This window comes from Ceratosolen solmsi, unplaced genomic scaffold (genome assembly GCF_000503995.2).
Source record: "Ceratosolen solmsi marchali unplaced genomic scaffold, CerSol_1.0 scaffold35, whole genome shotgun sequence".
Classification (NCBI taxonomy): Eukaryota; Metazoa; Arthropoda; class Insecta; order Hymenoptera; family Agaonidae; genus Ceratosolen; species Ceratosolen solmsi.
Genome location: NW_011948423.1, coordinates 8,429,090 through 8,453,081, shown reverse-complemented (window position 1 = coordinate 8,453,081; position 23,992 = coordinate 8,429,090). Strand labels below are relative to the sequence as shown.

Below are 23,992 nucleotides of genomic sequence, written 5' to 3'. Positions count from 1 at the left end.
CGAATTATGACATTAATCCTAGGATATTTCCAGCACGGCATTATAGAATATATATTTTACAAACAAATTTTTATTAGAGCATATTAATATTTATTACTTAATTAATATCGAATCCTTTTAATCCTTTAAAAGCCACTGATTTGCATTATAACGCAATCCGATATTCTAATACGTATTAATTTATAATTTTTTATATCAGATTTAATAATATATAATGTAGTGTTAAAAATATATAAAATTATAATTATGTTTTTACCGTGAAATTATCTCATTATTATTCGAACATTATAGGTTTAAATATTACCATAAAAACTTTTTTATTATTAGATATTTTTTTTATTCTTTTAAGTTACAGAAAAGTGTTGCAACATAGATTGAAATATTATGTATATTATTCGTTTATACATACATGGTGTACATACATTTTTTTAACATATTCGATTGATTAGAAATTTGTTGCACTACTTTTATTATAAATAGTTGAAGGAATGTGTAGTTATTTCTATTAATAGAAACTGTCTGTTTATAAGAAAGGAAAGTAGAATAATAATGATCGCATCGTCAAACAATGACACAATAGAACAGCTCCGGTTTTAAATTTCCTTATTTTTAAAAATAATATTTAATAATAAGATCAGACCAAATAAATAAAATAATAAATAACAAGAGATCGATTGGCAAGCGATAACATTGATTTGGAATAAATGAAGAATAAGAGATGAATTGAAAATTAATTTATTGTTATTATGAAAAACGATTAAGTTAGACGAGAAAATTCTTTAAAGAGTGTTTATTTTTAAATAAGTATAAATAATCAGAAAATAGTGTACTAACGATAAAATAGATTTTAAATTGCATTCATATATCATAAAAACGTGGTAATAGTAAATAAAGTTTAGTTAGATTTGCTTTAATAAGTTTCGCTGCCAAATAAAATTGAAAAATATTTTTCATCTCATATATTCAATTTTCTAAAACATAAAATGATGCTACACGCATAATGTTATTAATATATAAAATTTGAATTTTATTCGAATGTAAGGTACTAGTATTCCATTCGAGACATTAAATTATTTTTATCATTTGCTTTAAAGCATGTACTTGGGCTTTGATAAATAAAATAAATAACAGATTTGAAATTATAGATAAGTAAGTACTGATTTCGTCCGAAACAAAGAATTTCGAGTATAGTGTTAAATGTTATTTATTATGCATTTGGCAATGTATTATGATAATAACAGAGAAGTTTTCGTGATAACAGTTTAAACATAAATTGACTTGTTATATTGATCAATTTTTCAAAATTACGTACAACAGCCAAACAGCTAATTTTCGACTCGATTTCATTCCACTGGTTATCATAGAAGCATCTGCCATATAATTTGTCATTTTGCGGTAGACATTATCGAATTCAACAAAATTAGATCTAACGAATATAGAAATTACGAACATAAAATTAAATTGGTTATGAACAATTTGCGTTGGAGCGATTTTAAACTCGAAAGCTCAAAGAGAGTAATAGCGATGATTGGGCGTTGACGCTGTACCGCCATTTCCAAGCTTACGTTGATATCGAAAGTGGTTCGTCAGGCGCCGTCACGGAAGCTCCAATGTATTAGGAAAGCAAAGCTCGGCTGTGGATTTACGACCCCGCACACGGTCAATCCCTTCTCCGAGCAACCCCATTTTCAGCCGCGGTTTTGTCGTAAGAAACGTTACAAGTAGAGGGGCAGTCAAAGGATTTCCAATCGGGACTATGACAAAGCGATGGTATTGACGGGAGACGAGTGTCGGAATCCTCGATGCCTGTCAAACGTTCGTCAACGACGTCAGTCCGAGACAAGTCTACCAGGATTACAGCCCCGAGGCAGATTTACGAGCTGACGCAACAGGTTCATTCTTCTCCCTCGTGCTAAGCCCACATGGTTTCGCGCAGTCGCAACCGCCGCACTTTTTAAACACCAACGCTTACAACAGCATTACGAAGCGCTTGGCTCATAACTGTCGTGCATTACACGCTTATCTTTTTACAATAAATTTACTCTCCTGTCGGCTTTATTATATGGCTTCCGTTTCGTGTACACAAATGTTATAGTCATTTTGACAAACTACTTTACGAGCATGCAATATATAATCCGCGCTCTGTCTGTTTTGTTTCACGCAATTTCAGTAGCCGACACATAGAAGTGTAATAAATTAAGCGTTATAACATTAAGAAAATGTAAAGGAACAAAAAAACAAAACAAAACCAAAAAAAAGTAGCAGCTTATGTTCCATTTTCTTTTTTTTTTTTTTTTTTTTTTTTTTTTTTTTTTTTGTCAATTTTATTTATTCATTTATTTATTTGTTTATTTTTTGTATTCTTTTCATAACTATGGAAGATGAAAATTCATTACTACGTAAGATGAAAATAGTAATAAGTATTATTTTTATTAGTTAAACTGTGCTGTGATAGTTTCTAAAATTGAATGATATAAGCTAGTTTTCGTATTTGAAGAAGAAAGCATTTTAAACAACATGAACATTTAAAATGTTAAAGGCTTGCTCTGCTTTAGTCAACAACCATTCTTTATCCAAGGTAAACATTTTGCTCAGTTATATTTAGTCGCGCGAATAAAACACAAATAAAGTGAGGGGAGCGGTGAAAATATTGTTTATTACAAGATAGCTCGTAATTTTCATTATGCATTTTGTATATTTATATTTATTAAGGCATTAAAATTATTGAAATGCAGGAATAAATGTGAAATTAAATAAAATTCACATTGTTTCACAGATCAAATAGAAAGTCAAAATTTATAAATATTTCGTTTACTTCGATGTCATTGAGTGTAAGAAATTATTGTTTTCGTAATCTAAAAATGCCAAACGGACGATGATTAATGTTTATGTACGTGGGATGGATGTAAATTTAAGTTGCCATTCACGAATCCATGGTCTCCCATGAACTAGAGTCATGCGTATTGTGCATACATGCGCAGTAGAAACGAGGTAGCGCGAGGCGGGACTTTGAGAATTCACGTGCGCTTGGCGTTGAAATGGCGGGGAGGGGATGGGGGCTCGATATATCTCGTGGCACCTGTTGCGCACCTCGGAGATCGTAAATTCGAGCGCAGGATGTTGTCCTGGTGAAAATCTTGCCTTTGACGTCTTTATGACGGACAGTTGACGTTTAATCGATACGTTAAGCTGGCGCACGCGCCCTCCCACGTCACTCCTTCAGCTTCATATCCGAGGGTAGACGCGGTGGGTGTTTATTTCCTCATTAAAAGGACACGGCGGACGGCGTAAAAATTGTTCGAGCGGTTAATTGTGACGTAATAATAGGTAGGCCTGCCTAGTGGCGCGATTCATTAATTTTCGTTGATTAATTGAAATGCTTGATTGGCCGGAAAACTAATAAATGTTGCAATATTGAAATTAATATCGAGGTTTTTTTAAAGGGAAATTTCTAGAAAATTAATTTTATACGTAACTTAATAGACACGAAAGATTATTACGGCTATTATTATTATAATGTACAAATGATAGATAGTTAGATAAGCAGATAGACTCACAGGCAGATGAATAAACATTTTAAATATTGATAATAAATTATAAATACAATGAAACATTGATAAATAAATATATAGACTAATGAAATAAAGTGAAAAAATAGTTTCGACAAGTTTAGCGTGTCATCTTCAGTTGAGAAATGCAAATTTTTTTTCCTTCAGAAAAGAGATCGATTGAGTGGCTAGAAAGAGATACGGTCAAATTGCTCATTAGCGTCGATACGAATAAAGTATGGCCATTAGCAAATAAATATACGGGCAAAAAGGAAATTATTAATAATATTAGCCGATTAAAAGTATATTTTTGGACAAACTGAAAAGCCAACTCGACGCTTACACGAGTCGATTGGTAAAGCGAGCGAGGTAGCCAAGTACGTAAAGCGTCTGGTGGCCATCTGCCGAAGACCGTTACCGTAGGAATCAAAATAAGATCCAAAGTAATCAAAATACAAATAAAAAATAATCAAAACCCACAAAACAACAAAGAACAATTAACCAAAACAAAATACAAAAAAAAAAAAAAAACAAAAAAAAAAAACGAAAAACAAACAAAAAATAAGCGGCAAATTAAAAAAACAAAACGAAAATAATAATAATTATGAGATTAACGTCGGAGAAAGTAGCTAGCTGCGGCGACAGAGCGCCGATACGTCTGAGCTCATCGCCGCGACGACGTGTCACCGTAGCAGGAAATCATATTCATCGGGTTGTTCGATTCTGCGTCGATGTGTCAACGCACACACGGGGGCATCTTTCGTGATACGTGTGCTACCTATGGGCTGGCACACAGGCGCGACCGAGCGGCGCTTTTTTTCCGCTTATCCATTTTTCCGCAATGAGTCAGGAGAGATAAAGCGCGTATACGCGGCTGCGCGCGCGGCTCGAGCACCGACACGATACGTCCAGCGTCTGAAAAATATCCGGCTAGCATATGACCGATCGGGTTCGAAAGAAACGCCCGAACAAATCGAAGTCCCTCATCGATGCCTTATGATACCTTTATGGATGCACGGCCGCCGCAGGGGAGTGTCCGCATAAGGCGGGGCGGCGCCGGGGTCGCGGTCGAAGTACAGCGCCAGTTATAATAAGAAGGCGTTGTCCACGCAATCTCGCGACTGCGATAAGGAGTTTGTGGGGAGGGGGTTCGCGACCGCGACATTCGGCTTTGGGGCGGGGGAGGGGTGGGGGGTAGTCGAGTAGCGCGGCGCGGAGGAATCTCCGAAGACGGACTATCGATTTCCCGTCACCTCTTTGCGTTTACGACATCTCACGGAGGCCCGAAACTATCAGGGACGTATCAAAGCCGCGAGTCCGCAAGTCCCCGCGGAGGGCGCACCTCGATCCGCCGCCAGCACGTTGCTGCTTCCTGAATAGTCGATTAAAAAAGGCGAGTCGATGGCGGCAACAGGCGAGCAGGATGAGCGCCGCTAAGCTCGACGAGCTCGGTAACGCGGTCCTATTAGCCTGGTAATCGAGCCAAACACTTTTACAGATCACAATGGAATTTTTCTAAAATTTCACGACGCGTTTTCGCCGCCTTCTGGGGCCCTGGTAAGTGAGGAGACTGGGGGAGTCCCTAGGGATAAGTCTGCATCAGCCGTTGCGGAGCTTCTATGGGGAGAAGCTGTGCTCCTTCCTAGTCAATGCTCTTGGCGATGCCTCCCGCGTGTAATTCGGCCGTGCGAGGCCCGCGCCTCCTGGTCTCCTAGACGCGAAATAGTTGATCGGAATTACTATGATCCGGGGGCGAAACTAGTCCGTCGCGGCTCAATCGGCTGTCAATGGCCCGTCAATCGAGAATCCAGGCGCGCGACCAGTTTTTTACCAGGCGAGCAGATGGAGCAGCTGGCGCCCAGTGGCCGTGAGCGGAGGCCGAGCAATCGTCGAGGCGAAGACCACGTGATGTCGCGTCCTTGCAGGATCAGGCTGCCAGTCCTGCGAGCAATTGGCCCTAGCGAGCGTGTTGCTTTGGCTCCCGAAATTGCGGGAAGCGCCCATTAATTCTAACCCTTGGCGCATCTCCCATTTCTTTGTCGACTGCTGGTTACGTCCGTTGCTATTGCCGCGCGACCATCACCCGGACATCGGAGATAGATATCTCCGAGCCAAGCAGCTGACTCGGGAATATTGTTGATGTTACGAGTAGCGGTCCTCCTTCCATCCAATATCTGGGGACGAACTCCAGCTGATTTATATTCATACTCAAAGCGAATTTGGTCGAGAAAACAGCAAAACGGCCGTGTGTCGATGCATGTAGTCTGATCCAGCTATCGGCAATATCGTCAATTACATTAATCAACCTCGTTTCTTCGACCCAGATCGCGCGACTTTTTCTCTCATTACGGACGACTTTAGAGTTTGATTTTTAACAAATATTGATTAAAACGAGACATCCATCTTCAAGACAATTTTTATTTTTCATTTTCTGCTGCTACTACTATTACTACACTACTGCTACTGCTACTACCACTAAGACAGCATACAATTGCTAGGTAAAATTGCACCAATTATTTTTTAATTTTTATAATGAACTAATTATTAATTTATAAATGAGTAAATAAAGAAAATTTGAATAAAATAGTCATCTACAAATGAATTTTGTATTTAATGATGTGAATGAGGATGCTATTCATTTTATTCAAGTCTAGCAAATGTCACAATCACGACAACGAAAATATATGCATACGTATATATCTGATTCGCTCTCTCTCTCTCTCTCGCCCCTCTCTCAGTATAAATTTTTCATTTAATTGAATGCACAAACTTCCTTTAATATATATATATATATATAATATCAAATAAATAATACGTTCAAATTTTCATCTTTATGCATTTACAGGCTGTTGCTTTTCAACAAAATAGTATCGACAAACACGTTCCATAATCATTCTGCTTTGCAAAAAGGCGCGCATACTTGCACAGGCAAAAATTCAAATTTTGCACTAAAATACCTTCCGAGCTATAAAATCGAATAATCGCGTGGAGCATCGTTCGAGCTCAAATTAATAAAATAAAGATTAAACTACACGCGAATGAAATATCCGTTTAGGCCGTCATTTAAGCCAACAATCCTCGGCACAGCGAGCGACATATTAAAAAACATAAACATTAATCGTATTGGTTTAGCTTGATTTGGAAATATAAATAAATGCTCGATGGATAATAATTATTCCTCTCGTACTTAGAGGGTGGCGACTCCATTATTTTCCTTTGGAGGATGTAAAGCCGCGGTTGGGAATCGAACCCCACTGGCAGCCCCGATATCCGAGTCCCACCAGACTGCCGGAGTCTCGACCGCGACGGTAAATATAATAAATCCCATTCGGTCGCGCGTATACGAGGTGCCCGCATAGGCGCCTGATGCCCCGGAATCGCGTATCCAGTGTCCGCCGCCGCGCGTGTGACCGGCGCGAAAGAAAGCGGCGTCGATTATCTCGCGGCGCTCGCGGAAAAAATATGGAGGCCGCATCGAGCTCCTGTACTCTGCTGGCGGCCTGGGAGCTCGAGATGCGTCTCGTCTTCCGAGCAGCGTCTCGCGGCATCGCCTGGACTGGCTCCTTCGGCTCCCGTCTTGGGACGACTCCTTTGCTTCCTCCTCGCGTTGCCTCCTTCGCCGCGGAGTGGACCCCCGAGTCCTTGGGGAGCAGCGCAAAAAATGCGATGCCCCCTTGGCGAGCCTCTTGGCATAGCGGGGTGCCATAAGCGCGCGCTGGTGGTTGAGGGCGACCCTTGGCCCCCTGGCTCGCGGGCAAAAAACCCGTGTGGCGCACCAAGAGAGCGCGATGATGCCGTGAATTGAGCGCTCGCGTCGTTACACGGGACGGGGGGTGGGGCGGCGGCGGAGTGGTTGACGAGAAGAGAGAAAGAGAGTGTGAGTGAGTGAGTGAGAGTGAGTGAGAGAGAGAGAGAGAGAGAGAGAGAGAGAGGGATGAAATGCTGTAGAGGGGGTTGTTACGGGGGGAGGGGGCGGGTAACTAGCGGGCGGAGCCTTCGCCATGGAAAAAGGTTGATAGGGGGTTGCGGTGGGGCGGGAGTCGATATTGGATCGACGCTGTGAAGCCGAATGGTTATGGATTCGCGAGGGGGTGAATGAATATTCACGAGCGTTATGACCGAAATGCGGATGGAGTCCCCCTGCTCTCATTACGACCCTTGCCTTACGCATTTGACTTTATGTATATTTAACGCTGAAACATTTTTACACTTGCTTAGTAATTTTGTCTTTAAATGGAAATGTATCATATTTAATCTAATTACTTATGATTTTCAAGCAACATGTGGATATCACTTTGAATGCTTTCATATATTCGAGTATAATGTATTTATTATATTAGCCTTCGTTCGGTGAATATTTAGTGCGTAATTTTTTATGGAACGAAATACAATGAAGTAATAATTCTATAAAAGTTTTTTTACTTTAATCATAGCTTATGAAATAATAGATCGTGAAATTTTGTAGTAATACAACTGCTTAGTCTTTACGAACTTTGAAAAGTTCTCTTATCTTCGAAAAGTAAGAGGGTTTCGCACTTCCAAACAATTTAACTCTCATAATTTTCAGAAACCACGGAATTTTGCTGGAATATCAGCGTAGCAACGCACGATTGAAAGATATAGAATATTAAATAAATTATTAACAATCTAAATTTATCATTAGCTGTTTTTTTTTCGTTGACAATACTGCCATTCAATTATGTGCTTATTATTGATAATCATAATATCAAAATTTTTCTAAAAATTCTTTTCAATTTATTTTTACGTTTGAATGGGTATTAGTTTGTAAATTGAATTAATAGATATTAAATTTAAAAATAAATTTCCAATATTATCTATGCTTAAAGTACGCGAGAAAGAGCAAATTGTAATACACGTATAAAATTAATGGTAAATAATATGATTTTAAATGTTCACCACCATTTTTTATTCAATTCGGAAAATGTGAACTCTACGTAAGATATCTCTACCAAGAATATTCTCCATTCTACACTATTCTAATTATTGTCAAATCGCTTGTTATTATTTAACTGATATAATACCAATAGTATCAATTGTAATTAGTATATATTATTTAAAAGCAAAAAAAATAATGATATTCGAAAGGTCTTGTATTGAAAGGCTTATAACGCGTAAAGTTAAGAACTATCATAACATTATTTTCAGGGGTGAACTATGAAGATGCTTTAAGAGACGGTGTCATACTATGTATGTTAATGAACAAATTGCAGCCGGGCATTATTCCTAAAATCAATACATCCGGCGGTGACTACAAGATGATGGACAACCTTAATCAGTAAGTAATATTATTATCATTACACCTGCATATACTTTTAATATTATTACGTATGCATTTATAGCACACGCGCTTGTCTCTGAGAGAAACAAATAGAAAGCTACGTACAAAGAGTAAAGATTAAATATTTAATTAAATATTGGAGCTAATATTATTATTTCGTATAAATTTTTATCTCATAATTATAACAATAATAATAATAATAATAATAATAATAATAATAATAACAACAACAACAACAATAATAATAATAATAATAATAATGAAAGAAAATGACTAAATTACTGTTATTCCATTGGCAAATATTAATTTAAACATATTTTAATTCCAAATAGTTTATATTTATATGTTTTTAAATTTTTTTATTAAAAATTATGATCTATTTATTGGGCACCAAGAGTATAATTTTAAGATTTTATAATAAATTATTACACATCTGTATTTAGTTATTTAATCCGGAAAAACATTAAAATATATATTTTATCGTTCTATGCCGATACTTTGTAATGTTGAAAAATCTTAAATAGCTTATGATTATGATTTTTCTAATAATCAGTTTTCTAAATATTATATAGAATTTAATATTAAATCATTTGATTGTTTTCATGGGCAGTTAAGTAAATATTATTAGTTCTTTATTAGCTTAGTCGAATTGACTTATTCAATTCTTACTACATATTTTAATATCTATATATTACATATCTTAATATTTTTGTTATTGTATTTTGGAATTACTCGTTTTATTTACAACAGCGTTTGGCTAAAAATGAAAGTAAAATGAAGAAAATGGTAAAAATGAAGAAAAATAAAAATGAAAAATGTAAGTCGTATACATCTGCATTATGACCAAATCAAGTAGATTAAAACATAGTTAAATTATAATAATACAATTGATATAATTATAATTTGTAAATATTACTTTCAAATTTACGCTTACTAATTACGAAAAGTTTATTAATAAAACAAAAAATTAATTTTTTTTACAAAACTTTCAACAAAGCTTTTGCTTTATTTTATGTTATTATTTTATTAATGACAATCATCTCAGCTATAATATACATATGCCACTTTATCGAAACAATTTCAAAGCTCGATTACCACTGATACTGTTTTACGAAAAAAATTATTAAACATTATTATACAATATCTCAAAGAACTAGTCAATGAAAATTGAGCGATTATTGTTATTAAGCTAGAATAACATAAAATGTCATATCTATTGCATGGAATAGAGGCATTTTATAATTTAATAAGATAAAGCGTAAGACGTCGATTGTACGATGATGGATTTTCGAGGCGCGGCATCGAAAGCTGATAAATATTAGTTACAAAAACGTAGTCGTAATCGCTGGAAAAAAAGAGCTTAAGTAATGAGTAATAAAACCGCGTTCATCTGAATGCTAGCGGCGGCGAGGTGGGGCAGGGCGGGGCGGATTGGTGGCGCGGGAAGGAGGAGGAGGAGGAGGAGGAGATCCGCATCCGAAATCGAGATACACGTTATGATTAACTGCTTTTAACACTGTGCTACGACCCTGATGAAACATTTGCATTGTAGGAGGTAATATTAATCGCTTATCGGAGACAAACTACATTTACCGATCAAGCGCTGAAAGTGTACTATACGTGGCGCTTGGTGTAGTCGCACATGCGACCGTGACAGAGGAGAGGCTCGCCCGAGCAAGGCCGATCTTAAAGATTTTCTGCGGGCGGTAAAAAGGTGGCAAGGGTCGCTCGCTGGTCTTGGGCCGAGATAGCCAAAGCCGTCTCCTGTAAATTACAGCGAGCCCGGGCTTGAAGCTCGCGCATAGCTTGTAACGAGGAGATATGCGCGTGCGTGCGATTAAAATTCCGCCTGCAGCGGCGGCGGTGGAGCGACGGCGGCGACGACGGCAGCGGCGGGCGCGCAAAAATGTAACGTTTGTTATAAACATCGGGCCACCTCCTCCTCCATCCTATTTCCTGACTGCGTATAAACAATTTTCGCAAAATTTTCCAGAGCGCGTTGCAAATCGGGGCCGTGGAGCTTTTTGCAAGTGGCCGTTGCGCGCGCAGCCGGGGACCGGCGCTCGATCGGGGGCCCCGGAGTCCCGGGCGGGGCGGCGAGTGCGCATGTCGCTGTGGCTCCTCGAGCTTTTTGAATTTTAAGAGAGCTGCACGAGGAAGATGGCGAGCTCCGAGACAAAGCGACAAGACAGAGACGAGGAGCCCGCGGCGCGCTCCGGAGCCGCTTCGCGGAGGTAGTGGGGCGAACGATGCGCAGCGCGGCCACTCCGCACTACTCCCTTTCTACGCGAACATCATGAAGGTGAAGGAAGTCGTGGCGATTCGCGCACGCACGCGCCGCGAACCTCGCGAGAAGAGAGAGAGAGAGAGAGAGAGATAGAGAGAGAAACGCGACGCGTATTACACACATGACCTTTGCGAAACTCATGATGCTCTGGTGTCCGGTGGAGCAGTGAGCACTGGCCTGACTCGGGCTACGCGCATCCTGACAGTGCGCTTGCGGGATAGAAGACGCGCGATTTGCGTTTTAGCACCATTCACGCCTTCTCGCGCAGATTCGCTCATTCGTTTTCATAATCACCTCCAAGTCGTTCCGTACTTCCCTCTAAACCTAAAACGCGGGCTTCCCGTTCCCAACTACGGCCTCGTTACCTATGTATTTCAAAGAGTCACGTGTCTGTGCTATTAATTTTTCACACTTAGCAAACCGATCGTTAGTGCGAGAGATAATCGAGTGGTACATAAAAATACTAATTGTTAGAATAGAATGCTCGATCTGCTTGGTCAATTTACACAGAAAATGAATAAGTTATCTTAACATAGTGTAAATGAGCAAACAAATGCCACAATATACCTTAAGAGCTCATAAAATATGAGACATTTATCATTAAGGATTTAGGCAAATACTTATAAGTACAGCAGATTTCAGGATACAGATGACAATTACGTTTCAAGTAGTAACAGCCGTTCGGCTCCCGGTTCATGGCTAGCATGACAGTCTGCTATGTAAATGCCACGCACTTTCTATATCTTATGTAAAATGAAAGAAGATAGTTGTAAAAAAAGGTTGACTATGGATTAATGCTAGAGTTTTCTTTTGTCTTTTTCGTTTTCGAACGAAGATTGGGTTGTTAGTGGCGGCGCAGTTGCGCAGTGCTCAATCACCAGTGACCTTGGGTAGGCGACTACGAAGTCGCGCGCACGCACGTACGCGCTGTTTGGTGCTCATATGCGGTAGACGCGCTGCTTATTGGGAGAGCAGAAGCCTGAGCTGCCATTTGCGCATTCCATCGCGAGTCGCTTATGTTCCGACACCTGCGACGTCGCTTTACCTCCCTCCCCCAGTCGCCCATCCACTATCTCTCTCCTTCCATTATTCCGTTCCTCCCTTCCTCTCTTCCAACCTTCCACCCTTCCAACTTTCCATCATTCCTCCCTTCCTCCATTCCACCCTTCCTCCCTTCCTCCCTTCCTCCCTTTCTTCATTTTGCTTTCATTCGCTTTCTGGCATTCCCTTCTCTGTATGTGTATCATTTGTAGGCACTTGAATATTTATACAAAAGGGACGACAAAAGGTACAAAAAGGATGCGATTATATTCTAAACTGACGTGTAAGCGCTAACGTCGTTGACTCATTTTCCAATATACACGACACGCGTTTGTATAATCACTTGTGTCAACAAGAAACTTAATTTGAATTGTTTCATTAGTACATAGTTCCCTTGATTTCGTACTCTAAAGTACTATAAAAGTATTGAAGTATGTTTGCTTTGTGTAGTCCATAAATGTTTGCGTCGATTATATTGAATTTGTAATAACTGCGGTTTTCAGATTCATTCTATAAAAAACGTAATATTAATACATTTTGTAAATAGAAGAAAAATTATACGAGATAAGTTGTTAAGAAAATTCAGTTATTCTCTTAAAATCTGCTTTTATCACATTAGTCGAGTTAAATATTAGTAAAGTTGTGTACCGCCAAAGTATAAACACACATTAATAAATTTGGTTTGAATTTAATGAGAAAATTTATTTTATAAAGTCAATTTTGAAATTTACTCATTAATCTTAAGTTTATATTCACATGCATACGTACGCACGCACAACACATGTATTTATAACCTTTTTGTTATATTAAATAAGAAAAATTAATCAAACAAATTATGGTTCGAACTAATTAAAACATTAACATTAAAACAAAAAGAGCCTTTAGGTAGATTTATAAAAGAATATTACATTCTAATTTTCTACATATTCGAAGCTTAATTCCAAAGTATATTTATGTAATTCGTTGAAACTATATGATATCAGAATGAAATAATTGATTTATGTGTATTTTTATTAATTTTCGGTTTAAATTTTTCATTAAATGATATATATTTTAGACATTATATGAATGTAAATTTACAAACCTATGGATAAATAATACAAAAAATTTAAATTGAATTTAGTAGTCCGAACGTTCGAAACAGATTATTCATTTATACTGAATATATTAAAATTATACTTATAATCATATTATATAGTTTTAAGTCATAATCTGAATATATGTGTATGTTTATAGGTATTAAATGGGATTGATTCTTTTCTTTAAAAAAATTTTTTACAAAAAAATCAACTGCAAAAATATAAACTACAAACAATATATATATATATATATATATATATAAACATTTATCAACAGTAATAAATATTTCGATAAAAAATTTTACATGTGAGTTTGCGTTTGAAGACATTTTTTTAAATCTCTATATCCATCTAACATTATTAGTTGAAAGATAAGACTTTTTATACTAAAAGCTACATCCCAAAGATTTCGGGCTTTAAATGTTTTTATTACACTAAAATTTAGTTAAATCCTTTAATTTTTAATAACTAATTTAGAATTTTATATAATTATTATCAGGAATAAATAAAAATAAGCCATTCGCTATTATGTATAGATTTTAAACATAATCCGAACAACTTACCTGATCATGTATTTATACAATTTATACTTAAGTACTCAATTTGAGAATAATCATAATTGTCATAATTATTAATCATTGTAATAAAGCATAACGAGTATTACAAATATTTTCATATTTATGAGAAAAAGCTAAACTGAAACTCCTGGCAGAAGGGATTACATCCTATTATAATTTTGGGCAAAAAAAGTCTTGGAGGCAAGTTGGTAGATAAATTGCATAGAATTAAATTAGTCTTTATTCTGAGAAAATTCACGGGGGAAGGGTGAATCGTCGGGAATAGGGTTAAAGGCCCAGACAGGAGCGTGTTGGTTGGTAGTCGCCTTCCAGGCAAGATTGAATGAGTTTTATGTATATATATTGTAGGTATCCATATATAGGCATATTTTTATCTGCCTCTCTCGTCTCACCCTCCTTCGCTCAATCATTCTCATTTCTCCTTTTTCTTTGCGGTACTTCTCTCTCTCTCTCTCTCTCTCTCTCTCTCTCTCTCTCTCTCTTACAAACACTATATATATGCATATGTATAGAAGTGCTATCAAGAACGCTGTCGCGAACTACCCTTTAAGCTTTGTTAATTACTCTCCAATAATCTCCCTCTTCCGGACAAGATCCGGAGACTGACGCTTCGGGTATTCTGCGCTCCTGTTGTCGCGGCACACTCGCCGCTTCATTTGTGCGAATAGTTTCGCGGAGTCGCGACCGCGTTAATTAGTAGCCCTCGCTGATTAACGCCAAGACAATGGAAAGACTCGACTAAGCGAGCGCCCGAACACGGCTAACAGGTCGGCGAAGGAGCTCAAACCACCTTCCCGACCTCCTCTCCGCGTTCTCCTTTGTTTCCGGTCTTTGTAATTTACGGTTCGGCGCTGCCGACTCTCGTTCCTTTCGTCACCCCAGCATACCCCTTTTTCATTACTCCCACTCGCTCATTTAGCCCTTGGTTCGTGCTATTCGGAGCACATAAGAGCCACGATAATGCTCAAGGCCTCGCTCCTCTTGTTTGCTTAATTAGCAACTATCCGGATACCTATCAGGCGATTGCGAGTAAACATGAAACGTACTAATTGCCTCGTGAAACTCCTTCTCTTGAAGCGCCTGATCCCTCCGGGGGACACTCGCCAGTGCTTTTTTCTCAAACTCTTCCCGGATATTCTATAGTCAACAGCTTTGACGAAAGTGTTCACTCAAAGTTTTTGATTGTGATTCTCTTCGCCGTAGGATAAAATATATGAGAGGCTTGAATACATAGAGATCTCTATGCGAGATAAAAGAGTAAATTGCATTAATGTGAAAATAATTAATTTCATAATCAATGTGATCTATCAAGGTCTGTTTGAAACAAAATTACATACATAAACGACTAATTTTTTTTGGGTATGAACTTTTTTTTTTATTACCCACCCCTATTTCATTATATTCATTTTTTCTTTCTTTCTTTTTTTTTTTTGTTTTATAGATTTCAGAGAGCTTGTACTATTTACGGAGTTCCAGATGTTGATCTCTTTCAAGCTGTTGACTTAATTGAACGTAAAAACATCGCACAAGTCACGAACACAATTTTCGCTATCGGTCGCACGGTAATATTTACTTTTACAATTAGTAAAATTTTAATTTTTTATCTCAATCTTAATAAGTCTTAGTTAGAACCAATGTGTAAGCATAAAGATATATCAAAGATATATAATTCTACGGAATATTTATATGTCAAATCAGCATGTTTTTAACTGTTTAGTGAACACATAATGTTAATATAATACACGTGTTAATATAATAAAATTTCTAAACGATCGTTAAAATTCTAAATGCTATTTACGTTTGAAAAAATAATTATCCTGTATATATTGTGTCAAAATAATCAGTCGCTTTTCTTCTTGTAGTCATTGATGTTTTATTTCTTTATTTATTTTTTTTCATGATTTTTATGTTCCGTTCAAATATATGCATGTCCGAGACTTTGTTAAATACAAAATAAAGTCGACGAATGTCTAAGATATTAATATTTACAAGGCTATGGAATATTGGACTAAAAATAAACAATAATCATGGTAAATGTGTTTTTTTTTTTTTTTTTTCATAATAGATGAATAAGATGAACCGTTAAATAATGAAAGAAATGAAAAAGTAATACTTCCAATGTTGTTTTTATAGACATACAGACATCCCGAATGGCAAGGACCATGGCTTGGTCCAAGACCTTCCGAGGAACATAAGAGATACTTTACGAATGAGCAGCTACGAGCTGGTGAAGGTATGATTGGACTTCAAGCAGGTAGCAACAAAGGTGCTACGCAATCTGGACAGAGCTTCGGGGCTTCCCGGAAAATCATATTCGGAAAGTGATTTCTTCCTAATCACATGACATTTATCAATATTTCGTTTAATTTTATTATTTTTACTCTCTCTCTCTCTCTCTCTCTCTATATATATATATATATATATATATATATATATTTATAAATCAACGTAGGTACAAATTTCGACAAAATGATTCAAGTTTATTCGCATTTTTCTTTAAATATAAAAGCAAATATTGCAGTACATATAAAGGTTATTAGGCAATTGTGCTTATATAAATAATTAGTTACAAAAACTCTAATGATTAATACGAATTGGAAACTATCAGTTGTTTAAATATTCAAAAGAGGAAAAAAAGATTTAATAAATTATATTTGATGAAATATATTTAATGTTTAATCATTGTAAAATGAAATAAAGTCAATTTTAAACGTGTGCAAATATAAATTATATAATATAAATAAAAGCAAAATTTAACACAATTAAAATATGCTGAAAAGTATTTCTTTACTACTTCCTATAAATTCCTATAATACTAATTATAACATTAGCTATTGTATCTAGTATATTTTGTTATAATTGTGTCCAATTTATGCACATCGTAAATATATATTTTCTTGTTTATTATCAATAAAAATACAAATGTTAAGTTAAATAAATAAAAACCGATGAGATAAATTGAAAATAAAATTTTCTCTACGAATATCTATTACAATATTGCAACATTAAAACAATAATCTATTCATTCAATATGCAAACAGTATAAACCAGAAAATTGATAATTTTTCTTTTAAAGACGAATTTAAATTTATTTTAAATTAATTGTATTTAATACTTTTATATATTCTAGATAGTATGATGTGAATAAATTAATATAGAAAAAAACTTGTTAGTGAAATAAAATGTAAATAGAAATATAAAGCTATATTATATAGACAGCCGTCAAATTATTTTTAAACCTTACGACGTTGAAATTAATATTAAATATGATATATAATACTGTATAATTAACAGAAATAGTTTATGTAAAGAAAATTTTATTTATTTAAGATGGTAATTGATAGTAAAACCAGAAATTGAATCGATTTTTTATTGGATATAAGCGAACTATTATTGTAAGTTTAAATTTCTTTGATTTGTTCGACATTGTTTATTATATTTAATATAAAAGAAATGTTTAAAATTATTTTTTAAAATTATAAAAATATATTTTTGGTTAATTTTTAATTAATTACTAATATAGATAATAATCATAATTATTAAAAAAATTATTTGAGATAGTTGTATGCGTATATTATATAGTACGAATGTAATTGAGATAGTAGAAAAAAAAAATTAAAATTTCAATTCCAAGTAAAGAAAAAATTTTCAATTATATGCAATAATTATTTGAAATCTTATTTAAATAAATCATTTACGCGTTAAAAAAAATTAAACAAAAATAATTTAAGGTTTATTTATAAAAATTTAACTTTATGTCTCACAAGTCTTAATTATATGCTTTATTTTATCACTACAAGTTTTCTTTCTGTTTGTGAAAAATATCGACTTAACAGTATGAATAAAATATGAACCAACATTTCTCTCCAACGGTTATCATTATTTCTCTTATTCCATATTTTTTTAATGAAAATCCTCAAATTTAAGTTATATAGAGGTTGATTTTTATTTTCTTTGTTTTTTTTTTACTCTTCCTCTATAGGTTTAGGTGGATATATCTGGCAAATGTAAAAAATGACTCAGATGAGTCAGTCGTGGAGCTAGAAAATGAGAGTCGACGTCGACTTGATAATTAGTCGAACTTTCACAACTAAATGTATTCACGGTATTTATACATTTAATATTAATATATTAATATAATATTCATACAGTTTATATAACGAGATTTTTTTTCTTTTTTTTTTCTTTTTAATAATGTTTAATGAATTAAATATTCAATATTCTTAAAATTTTCATAGCCATAATTTATTATAAGTATATATAAGATTTATATTTTCTATATACACAAAAGAAAGAGATTTTATATCGCCGTTAAACTAAAACTTTAAGAAAATGTGAGAGCTATTATTCTAATATGCAGAGATCACGATCTCCAGGGAGTTTGTATATTAAAAGGTTATTTGGTGTGTTTTGATAGTAATAATCAATTTCGTTTATTAATTCGGTTCTTGATGTGTAAATTGAAGTAAATATATATATATATATATATATATAGAGAGAGAGAGAGAGAGAGGGCGAAGAAATGCGTTTTGGAGACAATGAACGTTTGGATCAGAATATGTTAATAAATGTAATAATTAAAAAATAAATTGGAGAGTAAGTGCACCCGTAGAAAAGGGTGAAGAGAATGGAAAAAGAGAAAAAGAAGGACGGGTGTGAAGAAGTTGAGCAGGAACGCAAAGGCGGACTCGAGGCGCCGAGTATCACGTATACAGAGAGGAGGAGGAGACACGTACGCGGGGTCGGTACGTCCGTGATGCCGGGGTCCCCGTAGACGTGACGTGTACGTATACGCATTACACGCATTCCTTGACCGGTTTCTACACCGTCAAGCTCCTCGCGGATCAGGCAAGCATCGCCAGACTGGGGCCGGAGCCACGCGCCAAGTCGCAATTGCGCGCCATCGATAAGCGCCGAAGCCCCTGGGGAGTACGACACGACCGCCCTTCACCACATTCTCCTTCGTCAAAGTTTTGCCAATGCACCGGCGCCTACCGCTTTCCAGATTATCGAGGGCCTTTCGAGGACGTCATCGGACAATCATCGGCGCGTATGACAAATAAATAACACTGCCGCACATTGATACACACGGTTTAATATGAGAAGCACATGCCTAAAAGAAGGGTGCAGCGAGAGAGAGAGAGAGAGAGAGAGAGAGAGAGAGAGAGACATTGGCCATTATGCGTCAGCGATCGATGGAGCAGACCGTCGCAATGAATGAATGAGCCTAAGTTACGTATGGCACAGTCGCTTAGCCGAGGCCAAGTTCGTGAACAAATGGAAATGGAAGGCATAGTAGTAGGACAGAGAGTGAGAGAGAGGGAGTGACGTCGATGCCGACACTGACGTTGACATTGACGTCGATGTTGATGCCGACACGGTCGCCAACACGGATGCCGACGCCGACGCCGACGCTGACGTGAGGCGCGTGGGGCAGGCCAGTTCCGGGGGACCCCCTTGATCAGGGAAGCAGCCGCCAAAGAAGTTCACGAGCTCGGATCGGTTGGGTACCTCTTCCCTTCTCATGCGCTCCTAATGAAAGGGGAGCGTCGCGGAGTGGCCGCTTCGCGCATCAGTACGCCCCACTTTTTTCCTTCTTCTCGGCCCCGGCTCTCTGCGCCGCCCCCTCCCCATCTGCTCCGCCACCCACTCCACCACCCACTCCAACGTGGACCAAAGAACCGCCCACCCGCCAACTACTTCAACTAAGCTTTTTATTCTTCACGGCTTTGTTCCGAGCAATACTACTGCATATCAACGATGTACTACTTACTACTACTTCTTCTCGATATTATTATGATTAATCGATTAGTTAATATTGGCGTAAAAGGGAATAAAGTTTATTCAAGCTTTATTCATTCGTAAAGTCGACTTCTCCCGTTTGCTTTTTTTTCAATGCTCTTCTTTTTGGTTTTATCGTAAGACACTTCTCTTGTTTTAACGCATATAATATAATAATAATATTATACGATAACATTTCATAAAAGTCACATTGTTTTATTAAAGCAATTTCAGATATCGGCTGCAATAAATTAGCAAGCAACTTGACGACAATTGTTGTTTATCCGCTTGTAATCCCTTCGTTACTACTTAAATTAAGCTTAATCAAGGAGTCCTCGTACACACATCTCATTCGAATGGCTACCAAATAACTCGCTCAAACGTCCCCCACAATATAATATCGCGTACCTTCAAAAAAACATTGGAGTATTAAAATTTCAAAGTCGTTGCTATTATTGTTATACTTGTGCATTAACGACAATATTGATTAGCGAATTGCAAAATAGCATTAGAATTTTGACCATTTCCTAATGGTATTCATAATTGATCGCCTGATTATCCGTTGGGGTAACGCCTCCCAACGTGGTAAATTAGCGACTTGTGGAGTCGCGAGGAGAAGCGCGCCTTGACTCATCCCCGAGTCTGTTTCGTGAATTCTGGAAGCCTAGTCTCGAACCGTCGACCGTTACGTTTCCATGGTGCAGTGTTACGCGCGGGTGTATCCCAGCACCGCACACGGGTGCGGCTGCAACGACGCTCGATTGGTTCAACAAGTGCGAGAGAAAGGGCGAGAGCGTCGAACGGCAGCTACACCAGCTGTAGTCTCCTGCTCTCCCGACGTTTAGCCGACTCTATTCGATCGACAAAAGTCTTTGGCGACAAAGGGTTAGGTGAAGTCATGTTAAAAGTGCCCTCGCGCCAAAAGAAGAATAGAGCAGCAGAGTGAGAGGTGCGAGATATTTGCCACGGGCGCGAGCAAGACAAACCTCGCGAATGAGGTTAGACGCGGCCCGGCCGCATCTAGGAGATACTTTCGCATTCGATAAGGCCGATAGATTATGTTTGCCTGATTCCTGTACCTCGCGCTTTCGGGCTACAAACTCGATTATTCTCGCCCGTGTTTTCTCGCTCTTACCACTCGCCATTCCCATACATCCATCCATGCGATCGCGCGACTAGCGTTTACGAGCCATGAATCGAACGAATACCACCGGCGCTTCGATTCCGAGTTCGATTCGACATTATGCGATTTACTCATACGACGATCAAGAACCCCGTACACATTTAATTGCTACTCGATTCATTTTTGAAATTCTGTTTTAAATTATTTAACAGATAAGTTCTAAATATTATACGACGTTATTATTTATTTTTTACGAAAATTTGAAGCGATATACCCACGGACGAAATGCTGCAGTAGTAATTGCGATTGATTAATGTCACTCGTGCTATTATTCAAACTTTGTCTATCATTTTTCTAATCATCATTCTTGTTTTTGTTGTTATTGTTAAGTAGTAGTAGTAGTAGTAGTAGTAGTAGTAGTAGTAGTAGTAGTAGTAGTAGTAGTAGTAGTAGTAGTAGTAGTAGTAGTAGTAGTAGTAGTAGTAGTAGTAGTAGTAGTAGTAGTAGTAGTAGTAGTAGTAGTAGTAGTAGTAGTAGTAGTAGTAGTAGTAGTAGTAGTAGTAGTAGTAGTAGTAGTAGTAGTAGTAGTAGTAGTAGTAGTAGTAGTAGTAGTAGTAGTAGTAGTAGTATTAGTATTATTATTATTACTATTATCATAATCACTATTATTATTTTTATTATCATTATTATCATTATTATAACTATCAATATTATTATTAACATTATAGTCGGTGTTGTTGTTGGTAGATTTTAGAAAAGTAAAAACTATTAAAACAAAAGTCGATTACAAAATTAAATTACGAGTAAAGTTTAGAAAATGTATAAATGTTGCAATTACTTTTTGTTAGTTTGTAAAACATTACAAACAATAAAAATAAAAAACCAGAAGATATACTATAAAGGACATATAACTCAAGTTTTTTTTACTTAAATTTCTGCGTTTGAAATATTCAATGTCAACGTATTATACTAATTATAATTTTGTAAAAAGGAGTATACTTATTTATATTGTTAATATATATATATATATATAAATATATTGAAACAAATATTTACGAAATATAATAACGATTAAAAATTCTTACGGAAATTATTAGTACAGAATACAGTTACATGTTAAGTATATTAAACAATTTGATTTTTAAATTCGCGCCTCTCATTCTCATGTTATTTTATAATTTTTTTTTATTCGTCAATATTACGGAAACTTGACGAGCATACTGTCGTATCTCAGTATGTTGCTACGATCTTAACAAAAAGATTTTAATTATTGGATGCTACTTAATGGTGGATTTACATCCATATGGGGTTGGCAATTGTTGTGTTTGAAATGTTTTTAACGTATTTCATTAATTGATTGATATGAGTTTAGTCAATTTGTGATTGTGCGCTTGTAAGGCTTTTGGAATTGTAGAGATAAATTTCGTAAACAAACATGGATGTTCAAACATCAAGTACTCGAAGAAAAATATTAAGTCATGCAATTTGCAGTATATTAACCGAGTGCGGTTTCGAATCATGTGAAAAAGGAGCGTTAGAAACTCTAACAGAAATGTTACAATCATGTATACTTTGATTTTATAACCTCAAAAGTCATTAAGTTCATTTATCTTTTTAAATATCTTATTGCAATTTCAATTTTTTTTTAGTATTATGTGAAATTGGCGAATCAGCCCGAAATTATTGTGAACTCTCCGGTAGGACAGAGATACTTGTAGCCGATGTACTTCTTGCTTTAGTTAATGCAGGTATCAGAATGGATAACATGCATTTGTACGGACTACGAGCTAATAGAACACTATTACCTCCTCTTCAACAGCAAACTCTAACAAAGCAGTTAAATATATTACAAGCGGGTGTTAAACAAAATCACCCATCTCATATACCTAGTCATTTGCCACCGCTACCTGATCCTCACGCATATATTAGAACACCAGTATGTATTTTAAAATGAGTCTATTATCTTATAAATATATATATATATATATATATATATATATATATATATATATATATCTTAATGCAAATGAAATATTCTTTCAATATTTTTTATTATCTTATTTTTACATAGACACATAAACAACCAGTAACGGAATATGAAGCTATAAGAGAAAAGGCTGCAACGCAGAAGAGAGATATTGAAAGAGCATTAACAAGGTTTACAGCAAAAACTGGAAAAACACATAGTTTATTTCTGAAAGATGATAATAGCATGTTCCCTTGTAAGCAATTCATTTATTTATATTTGAAATAGTTTTTTATTAACTGTGACTTTTAATTCACTTTTACAATTGTTTAGTAATAGGATGTGTACCACAATTTCCTAGCTATCTTTCTGCCCTTCTACCACAAGATCAAATCTTTGATTCCGATAGCGATTTAGAAGCAAGTCCTGTTAAGAAAAAGAAAGAAAAAGAGCCAGAAAATAAGTCGAAAGATGGAAATAAAGAAGGTATACCATATAAATACATTTTTTATTTATTTTTCTACATAATATTTGTTAGCAGGAAACAATAATCAAAAAGACAACGTTGAACAAAGTGAAGAGTCTAATACACAAGCGGATGTGATAGACAATCCATATTTAAGGCCTGGGAAAATTCCAAAAAATAAATTGCCACATATGTCAAGAGCAAATGAAAGTGGAGTTTTGAGTTTTTAATGTAAATAATAAATTGTACATATGAGGAAATATCGTTAAAATAATAAATTTTATAATATTTTATTTTCTAAAATCGTGAATTAATAGTCTCTAATAAATATCCTTTATTTAATTAAAAAAAAATCAATATATAATTCCATAATAATGTCGAAAAGTTAAATATATTTTTAGCAATATTTCCTTGTTAACTTGTAAGTATTGTATAGATATTTTTATAAGTAAGAGCATAAGAAATTATAAAACCACGAGTCGATTAATTTATTAAAATGTTTTATTACATTACTTGTATCTATAATAGGTTACAATGTATTTCATTATTTTTATGAACAATAAATATAAAATTACGTTTCAAAACATTCCTATCCGATCTGTGGGGACGGATATTTGATTGGTCAAAATTGTAAGTAGATGAAGGTTTATTTTATTCTGCAAGCTTGATACAAGTACACGTTTCTACGATTAAGCCTATACGATCGATTTTTACTATATCGTAGCACCATATTTTTATCGGTAATAAGGCTTCTGGCAAAGGAAGTTTTAATTAACTTTCGATTGTATTGCACATTTGTCAAAATAGAAAAATAAATAGTCGAT

General features: G+C 35.7%; 2 protein-coding genes across 4 annotated transcripts in view; both read left to right on the top strand.

Moving 5' to 3' along the window:
- Positions 1-16,240, top strand: part of LOC105362340 (muscle-specific protein 20) — a 38,809-nt gene extending 22,569 nt beyond the window's left edge. For both annotated transcript variants that reach the window (XM_011499764.1, XM_011499765.1), the window contains exons 3-5: positions 8,715-8,844; positions 15,274-15,394; positions 15,966-16,240. In XM_011499764.1, the coding sequence (XP_011498066.1) occupies positions 8,715-8,844; positions 15,274-15,394; positions 15,966-16,157 (443 nt within the window). In that variant the 3' untranslated portion in view covers positions 16,158-16,240. The remainder of the gene's footprint in view (positions 1-8,714; positions 8,845-15,273; positions 15,395-15,965) is intronic.
- Positions 16,241-22,038: 5,798 nt separating this feature from the next.
- Positions 22,039-23,423, top strand: Taf8 (TBP-associated factor 8). Of its 2 annotated transcripts, none has more exons than XM_011499761.1 (5): positions 22,039-22,301; positions 22,386-22,672; positions 22,808-22,958; positions 23,036-23,188; positions 23,241-23,423. In XM_011499761.1, the coding sequence occupies exons 1-5, from the start codon at positions 22,172-22,174 to the stop codon at positions 23,396-23,398; spliced, it is 879 nt and encodes a 292-aa protein (XP_011498063.1). In that variant the 5' UTR covers positions 22,039-22,171; the 3' UTR covers positions 23,399-23,423. The 2 variants fall into 2 exon arrangements, with proteins under 2 accessions (XP_011498063.1, XP_011498064.1); XM_011499762.1 differs by having other exon boundaries at positions 22,040-22,301; positions 23,244-23,423.
- The last annotated feature ends 569 nt before the right edge of the window (positions 23,424-23,992 follow it).